The sequence below is a fragment of the Hippopotamus amphibius genome, chromosome 9 (genome assembly GCF_030028045.1).
Source record: "Hippopotamus amphibius kiboko isolate mHipAmp2 chromosome 9, mHipAmp2.hap2, whole genome shotgun sequence".
Taxonomy (NCBI): domain Eukaryota; kingdom Metazoa; phylum Chordata; class Mammalia; order Artiodactyla; family Hippopotamidae; genus Hippopotamus; species Hippopotamus amphibius.
In genome coordinates, this window is record NC_080194.1 from 106,392,488 (window position 1) to 106,406,068 (window position 13,581).

Sequence of the window (13,581 nt, forward strand, 5' to 3'; positions counted from 1 at the left end):
CTCATAAGGGCACCTCTCCCATCATGGGGCCCCATCCTCATGACCTCATCTAAATCTAATTACCTCCCAAAGGACTCACATCCAAATATCATCACATTAGGGGTTAGGGCCTCAACATACCAATTTTGTGGGGAAGTACTCAAGTACTCAGTTCATAACAGGGTACTTTCAAAATATCGGGGCGGGGGGAGGTGAGAGGGAAGTATCAGTCTAAAGGGAGAGATAAAAGGTGAAAGAGACAGAGAAAAAAAGAGACCTAACTACCACAGTGGGGGAGGCATTCTGGAGGAGGCAGGTGAAGGTGAGACCCCATAGCAAGGGTACCTGGGCTGGCTTTGGAATGAGGGGAGGCTTCTCCTCCTGGAGGCAGGAGGGAAGGAAGGACACTGGGGCAGGTGCAGGGAATATCCAAAGAGGTGGGGCAGGAAGTGGCAGAAGTTTTGCTATGTGATGGGCGGTGGAGTCACCTACTGAGGGGTCAGGAGCAAGTGTGGGAGGTCTGAGGAATGTGGGGAAGGTTCACAGCAGCCGTTTTTGCGGGGTATTCCACAGGGGACCCACTGGGCTGGACAAAGGGGGATTGGTGACAAAGACGGGCCAAGCCAAGGCAGGAGCGCCCATCAGATCTCACCAGAGCCTCTTGGAGCGAAGAATGCCTGTTGCCCGGAGTAGGAGGGGCCGAAGGAGGGCCAAACAGGGGCAGTGTCCAGGAGACCCCTGGAAGCTTAGTGGAAATAGTGGGTCTGGAGGATGCAGACCAGAACCAGGGAGATCATAGGCAGGAAACTGGGAAGTTGGAAGGGCTCTTGATAGTACCCAATACCTTGGTGGAGGGACAACAGGGACTATGGGGCACACAGTGTAGCCTGGGGAGGTAGAGAGGGCTTCCTGGAGGTGGTGAGGTTCCAGCTGAGTCTTGAAAAGGAAAACCAAATTTCAATTACCATAAAAATGTGGAATAAGCATTGCCTTCACAGTCTGTCAGCAAGCCTGTCCTGCCCCACTCCATCAGTTTTGTCTCTTTCTCAGACATCTCCATCATGCCCCCTCTGCTCTGGCCGGATTGGGAGAGTCCTTATTGGGCTCTTTCAGCCTCTATGCCTTGGCTTATGGACTTCTCTTTGGTTTCACTATTTTCTCCTTCAACTTCAGAACTCCTATTCATCCCTCAAAACCCAGTTCAAATGTCACTCCTCTGGCGAGCCTTTTTTATTGCCCTGGTGCCACCTTGGTGCTTTCTCAGTAGTGTGAAGTGAAAAAAGTTCACTTACTGCTGTTTGACTTTAGACAAGTGACAATCTCAAAGTGCCTGTTTCCTGACAATGGCACTGGCCAAGCCTAGCTGTGACGATAAGGTACATGACATCCTCAGGCATCACGTGGAACTCACAAAGGAAGACATCGACCCATGACCCCCACCATTCTGTCTTGTACTAAAGTAAGCTGAGTGTGAATGTGCCTCTGCTTTAATCCAGGAGCTCTTTGAGGACAGAGACGATGCCCCGACAGGGCCCAGCCCAGGGCCCAGCATGAAGGTATCATGTGCTTCGTGGATACTGCACATATAGGAAGAATTGATATTGTCTGTCGTTTACCGGTAATGAGACTTTGGGGAGATGACATCATCTCTGAGAATGTTTCCTCATCTCTAAGATAACAATGACTCATATTAGGTATTCATTTAACTACAGGTAAGGGATTCAACATTCACTACCTCTAATCCTCACATTGGGTATCATCATCCCATTTTATAGAAGGTAAAACTGAGGCTGGTGGGGGGCGATGAATGACTTGTGCAAGTTAGCGGCAGGGCAGAAGCTCCTGGAGACTGGCCAAATTCAGAAAATTGTGTGAATTCAAGGGGTAAATGTGAAATAGCCTTGCAAACTGGGGGTGGGAGAGTCCGCGCCAGGGGCGTGGTGAATAATGCCCAGGAGAAGGGGAGCGGAGAGCACCGGTCTTAGATATCCCGACGGCAGAAGGATGGGTTGCCAGGCGATCCGCGGGTGCTGGAGGCGCGGCGCCGCTCAGCCGGGGTGGGAAGGGGTGCGGCCCGCCCCCTCCCCGCCCCACCCTCAGTCTCCACGCCGCGGCCCCTTTAAGAGCGGGCGGGGCGCCCTCTGGCGGCGGAGCGGCGCGCGCGGCCGGAGCCGGAGCCGGATCCCGGAGCCGGAGCGGAGCGGAGCGGAGCCGGGGCGGAGCGGGCCGAGCGGGCCGAGCCAGCAGCCGAGCTGGGGGCGCGGGCGGGCGGCATGTACCGGGCCCGGGCGGCGCGGGCGGGGCCGGAGCCCGGCAGCCCGGGGCGCTTTGGGATCCTCAGCACCGGGCAGCTCCGGGACCTGCTTCAGGATGAGCCCAAGCTGGACCGGATCGTGCGGCTCAGCAGGAAGGTAGCGCGGGGGGCGCGGGCGGGGGGCGCGGGGGACGGGCCGCGGCCTGCCGGACCTGCCGAGCGACCGAAGGGCCGCGCCGGCCGGGCCGCGGGGCCGCCGGAGCCTGGCACGTACGAGTGGGCCCGGCGGAGCCGCCCCCCGGGGGAAGGGGCGCCCGGAGCTGGCCAGGGGCGGGTGGGGCGCCGGAGACCCAGGGAGGTGCCCATGCACCCCCGGGATGGCCGCGAGGCGTGTCCTACAGCGGATGCTCCAGGGAGGTGTGTTCCGGGGGACAGGGGGCGTCTGTGTTGTGGGGGGCCCTGGCTCGCACACCCACGTTCTGGAGGGCCAGAAAGGGGAGGCGCCTTCCATAGGGAGAACTAGGGGCCTGTTTGACACCTGGGGGGACCGTTGGGAGGGTGTCCGTATTCTGGGGGTGCAAAAGGGGGCTTTGTGTCTTCCGTTGGGGAGGGGTACTGAAAGCTGAGGTGTGTATTCCATAGGCCACCAAAAGAGAAAGTTGTATATTTCACAGGAGATAGGCCCGGGCTGGTTGCCTGTGGGGGGGCAGAAAGGGAAAGTGTACATTGGAGGGAGGCAGGCAGGAGGGGCATGTGCCTCCTATAGGGGACAGATGGAGGGTAGTGTGTTCTCCAGGGGCAGGGAGGGGAGCCTCGGCCCGCCTAGTAACAGAAGGAAAAAGCGTTCTCCAGGGCCAGGAAAGAAAGGGGTCTGCTTTCTGCAAGAGACGGAAAGCTGGGAGCAGGTGCTAGGGGATCAGGGAAGAAAAGGGGGTGTGTATTCCTTGGGGTGTGGGGATTCCACTAGAGGGCAGAGGAGGGGGTGTGAGGGAAGAGAGGGGGGCTTGAGGGGGTGCTGTGCAGGGACAGGGTGAAGACATCACTCTGGAGAGGAAGAGCAGGGGGTGGGAGTGTTTTCGGCACAAACACCTGAGGAGGAAGCAGACAAAGGCCTGGAATGAGAGGGAAGCTGCCCATGCATGGAAAATGGGACAGAGGAGGGAGGGGGACTCCTGGGGGACCTGAGCAGACATATTAATTGAAAAATTAAAAATTAACTAACATTTGTAGAGGCCTTCGTAGTTTTCCTCGCTTAAGTCACACAACAACCCTGTAAGGTGGATGCTTTTAGCTCCCTTTGTGGAAGAAGAAACTGAGGCAAAGCAGGGTCTGGGCTCTTATAGTCCCTCCACCTGTTGGCTCGCCATCCTGAGATTGGGGCGACTTCAGCTTGGTCCACAGGCACTGTCGCCCAGGGTGGCAGTAGGTGGCCACGGGCAGACTCCCTGAATGGGCATCTTGGCTCTTCCCTGCCCGCAGTTCCAGGGCCTGCAGCTGGAGCGCGAGGCATGCCTGGCCTCCAACTACGCGCTAGCCAAGGAGAACCTGGCGTTGCGGCCCCGCCTGGAGATGGGCCGTGCCGCCCTGGCCATCAAGTACCAGGAGCTTCGGGAGGTGGCCGAGAGCTGTGCAGACAAACTGCAGCGACTGGGTGAGGGACGGCCTGGTGTCGGGGGCAGTTGGCCATCTGGTTGGGTGGCCTTGGGAAGTGCCAGGATCTGAAGGTTGGGACTTGGGCAAACCTACTCCTCGGTCAAGTTTGAGGGGTGCTACTCCTGGAAAATTCCTGAGTTGGGAAAGCAAGCAGTCAGTGAGTAGACCTGGCTTGGAGAGGCCAGAATGGGGCCCTGGGAGAAGAGGGGCCCAATACCCAAGGGTCTGGGGTGCTCTAGGAGACAAGGCCCTTGCTTCCTTCCTCTTTTGCATTAGGACTGGGGGGAGGCGCACACATTGAGCCAGCGGGTGTGATACAGGTGAGGAAACAGGCTCCACAGAGAGGAGGGGAGGTGTAGAATCGCACACAGGGTCAGTGAGAGAGTCAGGACTGAGCCCTGGGGCTCTTGCCTACCTGTCCTGGGTGACAGGCCCTGAGGGCAGGGGCTATTCACTCCGTCCCTCTGTGGCCCTCAGAGGAGAGCATGCATCGCTGGAGCCCCCACTGCGCACTGGGCTGGCTGCAGGCTGAGCTGGAGGAAGCTGAGCAGGAGGCTGAGGTGAGAGGAGGGCCAGCTGGGCCTGGGGACCGGGAGGGGGCCCCCTCCTATCATCATCCCCCTCTTAATTCTTACATTGCAGGCTTGAGAGCCCCTCTTCCAGGAAGCCTGTCCTGAGTGCCTGGCCCCCAGGAGGGCCCGCTGCATTGCTGTCCGCACTGGACACAAGGCCCACCATCCCCACCTGTGACTTTCCCTACAGCTTCCTGTGAACATCTCAGGGCAGCTTAGGCGGGGTCTGCAGAGGAGCTGGGACAGCCGTCTCAGTGCTGGGTTGAGAGCATAGTGCTCAGTGAGCTGAAGGAGGGGGAGGGGGAGGGGCCCTGGACCTGGTCTTGATGAGAGACCCTTGTCTACTTCAAGTGTGTCCCCATCTCTGATCCTGCCTCACCCCTGACCCAGCAGGTCTGAAGATAGTAAGGAAATCAAGGCTTGAGAGTAGAGGACTTTGTCCACAGTCACTCAGTGAGTGGCAAGGCCCAGGCTGGAACTCAGGTGCCCCATACGTGAGCTGTAGGGTGGTCGCCATCGGGAGGGTTTCAGGGTGGGAGGAGAGAGGACCAGCCCTCAGTCTCTGGTCATGTTCCTCCCAAACTGTCCCTTCCTTCCTGTCCCAGGAGCAGATGGAGCAGCTGCTGCTGGGGGAGCAGAGCCTGGAGGCCTTCCTGCCTGCCTTCCAACGAGGCCGTGCCCTGGCCCACCTGAGGCGGACCCAGGCGGAGAAGCTGCAGGAGCTGCTGCGGCGCCGGGAGCGGTCTGGCCAGCCAGCCCCCACTGCTGCTGCGGATCCCCCCAAATCCTTCCCCGCTGCCGCTGTCCTGCCCACCGGGGCCGCCCGGGGGCCACCAGCAGTGCCCCGGAGCCTGCCCCCCTTGGACTCCCGCCCCGTGCCCCCACTGAAGGGCTCCCCTGGGTGCCCCCTAGGTCCAGCCCCTCTGCTGAGCCCTCGGCCCTCCCAGCCAGAGCCCCCCCACCGGTAGGATCCAGGGTACGGCCCCCCAGTGGGGGGCCCAGACAAACTTGATGCGTGGCTCCTCCTCCTCCCCCACTGCCTGGGTGGGGGGAGGGGCAGGCCCCTCCCCCTGGCCCTAGGCAGGCCCTGGCCCTGGAGGCTGAGCTGGGGAGGAGGGTCACCTGGAAGATGCCCAGAGAGAGGGCCCGGGGGGTGGGGTGGGCAGGGTATTATGCCTCTGGCACTGAGGAAACTCTGCCTTTTTTGCTCCCCGGCTGGGGCTTCCCGGGTGATGGGCCAGCCCCAGCGAAAGAACTTTACTCTTGGGGCCCTGGGAAGATGCCCACTTCCTTCAAGGGGCCCTGCCTAGGGGGCCTGTCGCCCCCTGCCACTCCACAGGGCTCGCACAATGCCAAGGCTGACAGGAGTGTTTTCCATCATGTCCTGAGCCTACCTTTCCCCCAGTTCTGGGGTCCACCACCTAGGAGCCAGGTGGTCAGGCCCCAACTGCAGGGGCGGGGACATCATGACCATGGGGCTACTACCTGCCCCATTCATGCTTCAGACCCTGGGGCAAGGTAGGCCAGGGGCTTCTGACCTGCACAGGTGAGAGCGGGCCATCCCCTGGAAAGACCATTCTGTATTTTTCTGTCCCCGTCTCCTTAGAATGGAAACTTTTTGAGGGCAGGTCCTTGTCTTTGTATGTTCTGTCCCCAGCCCCGCCTCCCAGGGGCCGTCAATAAATGTGATGATGAGGAAGCCGATGCTGCCCGACTCCTCTCTGCGCTCATCCAGCTGCTCTGCTGTTGCAGCCTCCGTGCATTTCAGCTCCTGCGCTTCCTGCTCTTGAGATGCCCTCCCTTCCCCTCTGCCCATCCAAAGCCCAGCTGTCCTTCAGGTCCAGACTGCTTCTGCCTCTTCCATGAAGCCTTCTCTGATTACCAACCCATGGGAATCTTTCCTAATTCTTAAACTTCCCAGCACTTCTAGCCAGAAGCACACTCTGTTCCATCACTGTTCTCCCACTGCCTCACCTGTATGCACATTCTTTTCCTGGGCAGCCTGTAAGCCCAATCAGGATGGTACCTGCTCCTCTGGCCTGCCGAATGACCACCTCCACTGAGTGATGGAGAGGGTTCCACAGGGCTTAAGCTATCTGTCTGCAGCTGAGGTAAACACTAGGTGGCCAGCTTGGCTGATGACTGTGGGACAAGAAGACGGGAGAGTGAGAACATGTCTTGGATCAGCTTAGGTCAAGTCTAATGAGATGAAGTTTGGCATAAAGTCACAGAAGGTCCTGCAAGTGAGAGGGGACAGTCAGAGTGCTATAGAAGCTAATGTGATTTTGGTCCATGTTAGTGTTGCTATAACCATCTAGAATGAGGCAAGTGCTGGGTTGGCTCTACTTTTTACTGAAGTTTTAAACTCTAAGGGAACACCCAAACAGCCCCTTTGGAGTATAATGAGAAAGATGGGGACTAAGTCCCCTACGGAACAGTTGAGGGATGTTTGACATTCAAGTATGCGATGCTAGCCTTTGAGTCTCTAAAGGACTGCTTCACATAGAGCCAGAGGTCAGAGTCAAGACCAATGGGGTGGAAACCACAGGGAGCCAGATTCTGCCTCAGTATGAGGCTCTTGATTCATGGTTGCTACGGGAGGTAGGTTGGTCCCCATCCCTAAAGACAAGTGAGCAGCATCTGAGTGACTGCTTGATGATATCTTCAGAAATTTAGGCAATAGAGGGACTGGCCCATGTAAGCTTTTAACAGCCCCTCAAGTCCAGTCAGATTCACCCGCATCAGGGGCAAAGCACTGATAGTGTCCATTTGAGAACTTCCATCCCACAGTGGCCTCAGTTCTCCTGTTCCTCACTGCTCGCGCTTGAGCTGCTGGAGGCGAGGGCCCCCAGAGGTGACAGAAGACTGAACAGCCCCGGAAGACCTCCTGCATTCTCAGCACAGCCTGCAGCAAGCCGGGCCCCTCTCACCCTGGCCTCCCATTCCTGGTCCATGCTTTTAGGGAGTTTTTCATTTCTAACCAAAAGGAAGAAAGGCTAAGGGTAGGCATGTCTGAGCCTCCCTCCACTATTGTGAACTGGGGAGCAGCCTCTACAAGGCAGAGGCTGATGTCCATGATCTGGTTTAGCCTTCCCTCTCCAGGGCAGGTAACAGGAGGAAGGAATGACCCAGGCAAGGGAGGGACTGGGAAGGGAGAAGAGTGATACCATGGGAACAAGATGGGGTCCTTCGAAAGGCCTTCCACACCCCTCACCTTCCTCAAAGAGCTCAGGCTCAGTTTTAGAGGGCGCAGGGAGTAAGGCTCCTCAGTATTTAGCTCCATCATGAAAAAGACCAAATACCTGAGGCAGGTGGGTATAGAAACCACCAGAGTGGAGTAGACCTAGTTCTGGGCCATGGGAAAGGCTTAGAGTTGGATGGTTAATAAACTTTATTAACCTCTCTGCTTGAAGGTACATGGAATGTTCTGGAAAGTTCCAGGCAGTCTGAGCACTCCCACCAGATCATTTCCTATTTCCAGATTCTGGGGTCCCAGGGAATGTTCCTGGCTGTAATCCTCTGAGAGAGAGAATAAACTTGAGGGTCTCCATCAAGGGGCCCCTGAGAAAAGTCCTACCTTTTATAGGCCATGAGTGCTTTTACAAACCAAAACCAAAAAATTGCCCAAATAACAAAACTCTCACCCCTTTTTGATAAAAATAAGATGTTCCTGCCCTCAAGAGTCTGTTACGTGCACCTCCTTGTTTGGAAATCACTAGCTTCTGTGTATTTTCCTAAGTCTCCCTCCTTGTTTTGCAAATATGAAACATAATAACATTACATGTACTTTTGCGTGCCTGTGTATGTGCTAATCAAGGCTTACTGAGCTAAGCAGGCCTGAACCAGAGTGAGCTCAATCTTTACCACTGAATCATGTGGTCACTGCAAAGCCATGGCTAAGAACTTGCCCCTGACCCCCAAGGCCAGAGAGAATCCAATGGTTTCCAAGAGACCAAGTTGGACTAGCTGAGGGTTCATCCCAATTTATACAAGGCTTTTACACAAAAGATTGAGTGCAGGAATTGGTGTTGTACCAAGGGACCTCTGGCTTTGTCTGGGTCCTTGCCACTGCTGTAGACCTCTCAAAAGATTCTTCTTATCCCACAATGAAAATAAGATTTACACTCTGCTTCTCTGTATAAAGTGTGAGCTTTTATAACAACATAGGAGGTAACTGAGGAATCTGCAAACTCAAATGCCTGTAGGGGCCAGAAGGTCACAGTACAAAGCAGCTCCATTCCCACAAAGTACACTCTCCCCCATTTTCCTGGAAATGCATGATTCCTGTTTCTTCCCCCTCCTGATAGACATGGGATATATAGAGATTTCTCTACTAATAGCAAGGGTGTACATTGTCCCCTGCTGGTGAGAGTGCAATGGACTGGGAAGCAAGGTCCTATCTAGAAGGCAGACCTTACAGCTTCTCCCAGGTGGTCATGCAGGTATGGGAGGAAGCTCAATGGTGGCACACTTTTTTGAAAGAAGAAATCTAGATTTTTATGCAAAGTCTCCCAAGTTTTGAATGTTGGCTAAAGTTAAGACACTGTGCTAGCCACAGCTAAATGTTGCATGCAGATTGGCTGTGGCCTGTGGGTCAGTTCTTAGTCCTCCTGAAACAGGCCTTCTTTTGTCTAGCACTATTCCCCACCCTAGGACTGAGGGTGTGAACACCGATGGGGCAGAAGCAGGGTCAGAGGGCCAACCCACCTCAAGACTAGCGATGGGGCTCCAGGTCTGGACAGCCTCAAGGGACACTGGCGAGATGGCTAGATCCATAGTGACTCTATGACTTTACGACAGATGGTGAAAGTGAGCTCTCTGCACTGGTGTCTGGGGGATGAGAGCATCGAGCATCCCCAGCATATGCAAGTTCATGAGGTCCAGACTCAGGTCTCGCTATCACCCTAAAACACTAACAGAGGGACCCTCAGCTGCCTTGCACAAACTCCATGGCTGCCAGGGCTCCAAGCCTGCCCTGAGAGCCAAGCCGCTGAGGGCAGGCGAGGTGTGCCTTCTACAGTCCTGCTCAGAGGCAGGAAGCAGTGCATGACCTCATCACGGGGCCGAGGAACTGAGAGGGCAAAGGCCAGGAGAGAGCACTGAATTCCAGAGAGTGGACTGAAGTAACTGCCACTTACCAGCTGTCCCTTCTCTCAGCCTCTCTTCATGGGATCTGGTGACCTTCCAGGAAGCCCAAAGGCCGGAGACAAGACCCCCACTCCTTGCCATTTTCCCAAAAGTGGGTGTGGTGGCCACTCACTTGGGCTCCACCCTTGGTGTCTCAGCTTCAGGCTGTGGCTAGAAAGGATGGAGATGATAGATAGATAGATAGATAGATAGATGGACAGATAGATAGATAGATAGATAGATAGATAGATAGATAGATAGTCAATAATGACCAACAGACAACTCACTGGCCTAAGGTAGGCTATTCTTACTCATCTTGGCTCATGCTGGGACCATTACAGAGGGCAAGGTGCACCCAGCGAATGAAATGCCAGAACCTGAGAGGGAAGCAAGAAATCTTACCCCTTCAGCACTGGGAGGTGTAAAGGATCTCTTCACCCAGCAACACACAGAGGACAACGGAGGGAAAAAGTCTGGCTCAGGAGGAATAGAAGTCCTGATCAAGCCCAAAGACAGCATCACAACTGCCTAGCCCTTTGAGTCCTGTCTTCTCGTCCGCGTCTCCCCACTTTGGATCCGTGTGTGCTGTTCACTCAGCCTGGTACTGTACTTCACCGCCTACCCACCCCAGTGAGCGCAGCCTAGAGCCAGCTGGGCCCCTCTTGTCCCAGTCTCCCTTCCTAGGTCCAAACTTCTAGTTCTGTTTCAGTTTGTGACCAAAGGGAGAAAAGGGTCTGAAGCTGACCATGTCCCAGCCTTTCTCCTCTTCCAGGAGCAGGGGAGCAGCCCCTAGAAGGCAGGGGCTAATGTCTATGGCCTGGTTCAGCCTCTCCTCCCCAGGGCAGATAAGAGGCTGAGAAAGGATAATTGTGGGGGGCCAGGAAGGGAGAAATGATATAACAGGAACCGGCTGGGGGAGGGTCCTTCAAAAAGTTTTCCCTACAACTCCCCTCTCATGAAGAGCCCAGACTTGGTTTCAGGGATGTTAGGGAGTGGGGTCTCTCAGAATTCAGCTCTGGCCTAAAAAAAAAAAAAACCAGAGGTAGGCAGGATGGCACTGTAGAATAGAGTGGGCCTAGTTCTAGGCCTATGGAGAGGCTTAGAGTTGGATGGTTAATAAATTTTATTGACTACTCTGTTTGGAATTGCATAAAATGTTCCAGAAGTTTCACAGAGTCTGGACCCCACCACCTCAAACCTTCTGGGTCTATCTCCATGTTCTGGGGCCCCAGGGAATGTTCTTGGCTGTGATCTTCACTGAGAAAACAAACTTGAGAGGTCTATGTCAAAGAGCCCATAAGAAAGGCCCCAGATACCACAAACCATTAGTGCTTTTACAAACAAAACCCAAAAGAACCCCAACTCCATTTGATAAAAACTTTGATAGAATCTTGCCCCAAGGACACTCTGTTATGCCCCAACTCCTTGGAGAATCACCAGCCTTGTACATTTTACTAAGCTTCACTTCCTGTAGTTTGTTTTGAACAGACGTTTCCTCTTGTTTTCCAAATATGAAACATAATAACATTAAATGTCCTTTTTTAAAGAACACATGCCCTTCCCCCCAAACCAAGGATTACTGAGCCCAGCATGTCTGAACCAGAGTGGGCTTAAATCTTTACTACAATCAAATGGTCACTGCAAAGCCATGACTAAGACCTTACCCCCAGCCTCCAAGGCTAGAGAAAACAGAATGGTTTCCAAGAGACCAAGTAGAACTAGCTATGGGTTTATCCCAATTTATACAAGGACTGCACGCAAAAGATTGAGTGCAGAAATTGGTGTTAATATAGCAAAGCACCTCTGGCTTTGTTTAGAACCTAGACTTAGGCCCTTACTCTCGTGGTAGGTCTCCTGCAAAGGTTTTCTTATTCCACAGGTTTGCACTCAACAGTGCGTACACACTGAGTACCTGCCATCTCACAGCTAATCCACGCCCTGCTTGCAGTGATTCAGTTAAGAGAACTGGATTACCACAGCTCTAGCCAAGTGATAACCCAATGCTTAGCACCAATTAGGAATACAGTAAAAACAAAAAGAAAAAAAAAAGGAAAGAAAAGCCTCAGTCAGCTCTGAATAATAAAGTGTTTTCATCATGTGCCTCCTGTCATTTAATAGTCCTGTCTACCCAAACTCCCCCAATTCCCACAGCCTCAAGTAGCCAAGTTTCAAGGACTTGGCTTGTAGGGCCTGCGATGAGCACTGCCAGCAGGCAACACTCAGGCAACTCAAAATCCCAGTTTGTTGCTCTACTTCTGGGAAGGGAGGAGCTGCACAGTTAGCAATGGGGATGGGGCCGACTGGTCAAGGAATGACCAGGTGCCAGGCACACAGTCCCAAGGATAAACCTGACTCTACTGGCACTAAATATATATACAATTTTTGGCCGCCACAGCATGTGGGATCTTAGTTTCCCTACCAGGGATGGAACCTGCGCCCCCTGCAGTGGAAGCACGGAGGCCTAGCCACTGGACCGCCAAGGAAGTCCCTGGCATCACAGTTTAAACACTGAGCCTATTAGAATATGGATAATCAAGTGTGGCAGACTGCAAGAGAGCAAACGATTTGCTCCTCTGCCACCATGCCCACAGAGTAATTTCTCCAAGGTCATATATTAGATAAGCATGGGCACAGGAAGGCTCATTCCTTAGGCTCATGACCTTGCTTTCTTTCCCACTCCCACTCGCACCAACAGAAGGTGGAGTGGGGTCTGACCACACGAATGGTCAGGTTCCCACAGATCACATCCTCACCCTACAGCGGGTCTCACCTGTGGCTTGGGGGACTCACAGAAAGACAAGTTTCGTACAACCCCAGAGTTTTTCTTTTGGCAGCCACAATTGGTCACGTTGCACGTTTCAAGGTTACAGAGGAGCCCAACGTTACACACGTGGGGCAGGAGCAGACGAGTCTCGCTCGGAGCTTTACAAGAAAGCCAGAGCAAATGTTCCAGAAGTTGACAACATCTGGAAGCAGGCACCCCTGGGCCTCCAGGAAACCCCTCACTCTCGGGCTTTCGGGACTCTTCATGGGGGGGGGGCGGGGGCGGTTCTTTCTTGGGCATCGCAAAGCCTCCTTCTCTGGACCAGAAGGATAGGGATGTGCAGGTCAATGGCTAAGCTGGCCGGGTGGGGAAGGGGAAGGGGAAGGGGAAGGGGAGAGCAGTTCCTTTGGACCCCAGCAGAGGTAGACAATGCAAGGCAACGGGTTCAAGATGACAGGAAAGGCCATTTTCTTGGGGGGAGTGGCTGGGAGGCTGGCTGGGGGCTGCTCCCCTTCTCTCTGCTCTCCGATTAAAAACGAAAGCCCACGATGATAAAGATTGTGAGCAGAACGAAGACGAAAGCGGTGTCTCGGATCTCGTCCCAGTGTAAACCCTTCTTGGCCCGGTCCTCCCGCTGCTTGCGAAGGGCCTCCCGCCGGGCCCTCAGGCGCCGCTCGCGCTCCAGCTGCTCGCCGTAGTGCGCCTGGTAGAAGGCGTCAAAGTCGAACATGGTGCGGTTGGCTCCCGACGAGGCCTGACCGCGGCCGTGGGTCCGAGAAGCGCGCGGCGGGGTGCGGGGCGAGTCGGGCTCGGCGGCGGGAGTCTTGGAGGGCCGGACGCCGGGGCCGCGCAGGTCCTCGTCGCTGAGCAGGCCGCGGTCATACTTGCGACGCAGGGTGGTACTGCCCAGCACCACGTAGGCCTGGGAGATGCGCGTGAAGCGCTCGGCAGCCTCGGCGCTCCCCGAGTTGCGGTCCGGGTGATACAGGAAGCTCTGCCGGTAGTAAGCCGCCTTGATCTGCGCCTGCGTGGCGGTGGAGGGGACGCCGAGCAGCTCATAGAGCGCCGTGCGCGAGTACGGGCCGTCGCCCCGCGAATAAGTCCTAGCTCCTAGGCTCAGGCCTGATCCCGAGTTTTGTGGGATCCCCCGGGCCTGCCACAACCTCCAGAGTAATAGCCGCGGCAACCTCAGATCGCGCCGGGCTGCCATCTTGAATGAATCAGGCGGGCCG

The 13,581-nt window shown here is 55.2% G+C and overlaps 2 protein-coding genes across 2 annotated transcripts; one reads left to right on the forward strand and one right to left on the reverse strand.

The window, feature by feature from the left end:
* The first annotated feature begins 2,062 nt into the window (after positions 1 to 2,062).
* VPS37D (VPS37D subunit of ESCRT-I) lies at positions 2,063 to 6,157 on the forward strand. Its single transcript, XM_057748226.1, has 4 exons — positions 2,063 to 2,390; positions 3,713 to 3,884; positions 4,364 to 4,446; positions 5,064 to 6,157. The coding sequence occupies exons 1-4, from the start codon at positions 2,253 to 2,255 to the stop codon at positions 5,424 to 5,426; spliced, it is 756 nt and encodes a 251-aa protein (XP_057604209.1). The 5' UTR covers positions 2,063 to 2,252; the 3' UTR covers positions 5,427 to 6,157.
* Positions 6,158 to 12,386: 6,229 nt separating this feature from the next.
* Positions 12,387 to 13,580, reverse strand: DNAJC30 (DnaJ heat shock protein family (Hsp40) member C30). The gene has a single exon (XM_057748227.1). It carries the CDS (start codon positions 13,557 to 13,559, stop codon positions 12,879 to 12,881), a length of 681 nt encoding a protein of 226 aa, XP_057604210.1. The 5' UTR covers positions 13,560 to 13,580; the 3' UTR covers positions 12,387 to 12,878.
* Position 13,581: the final 1 nt, after the last annotated feature.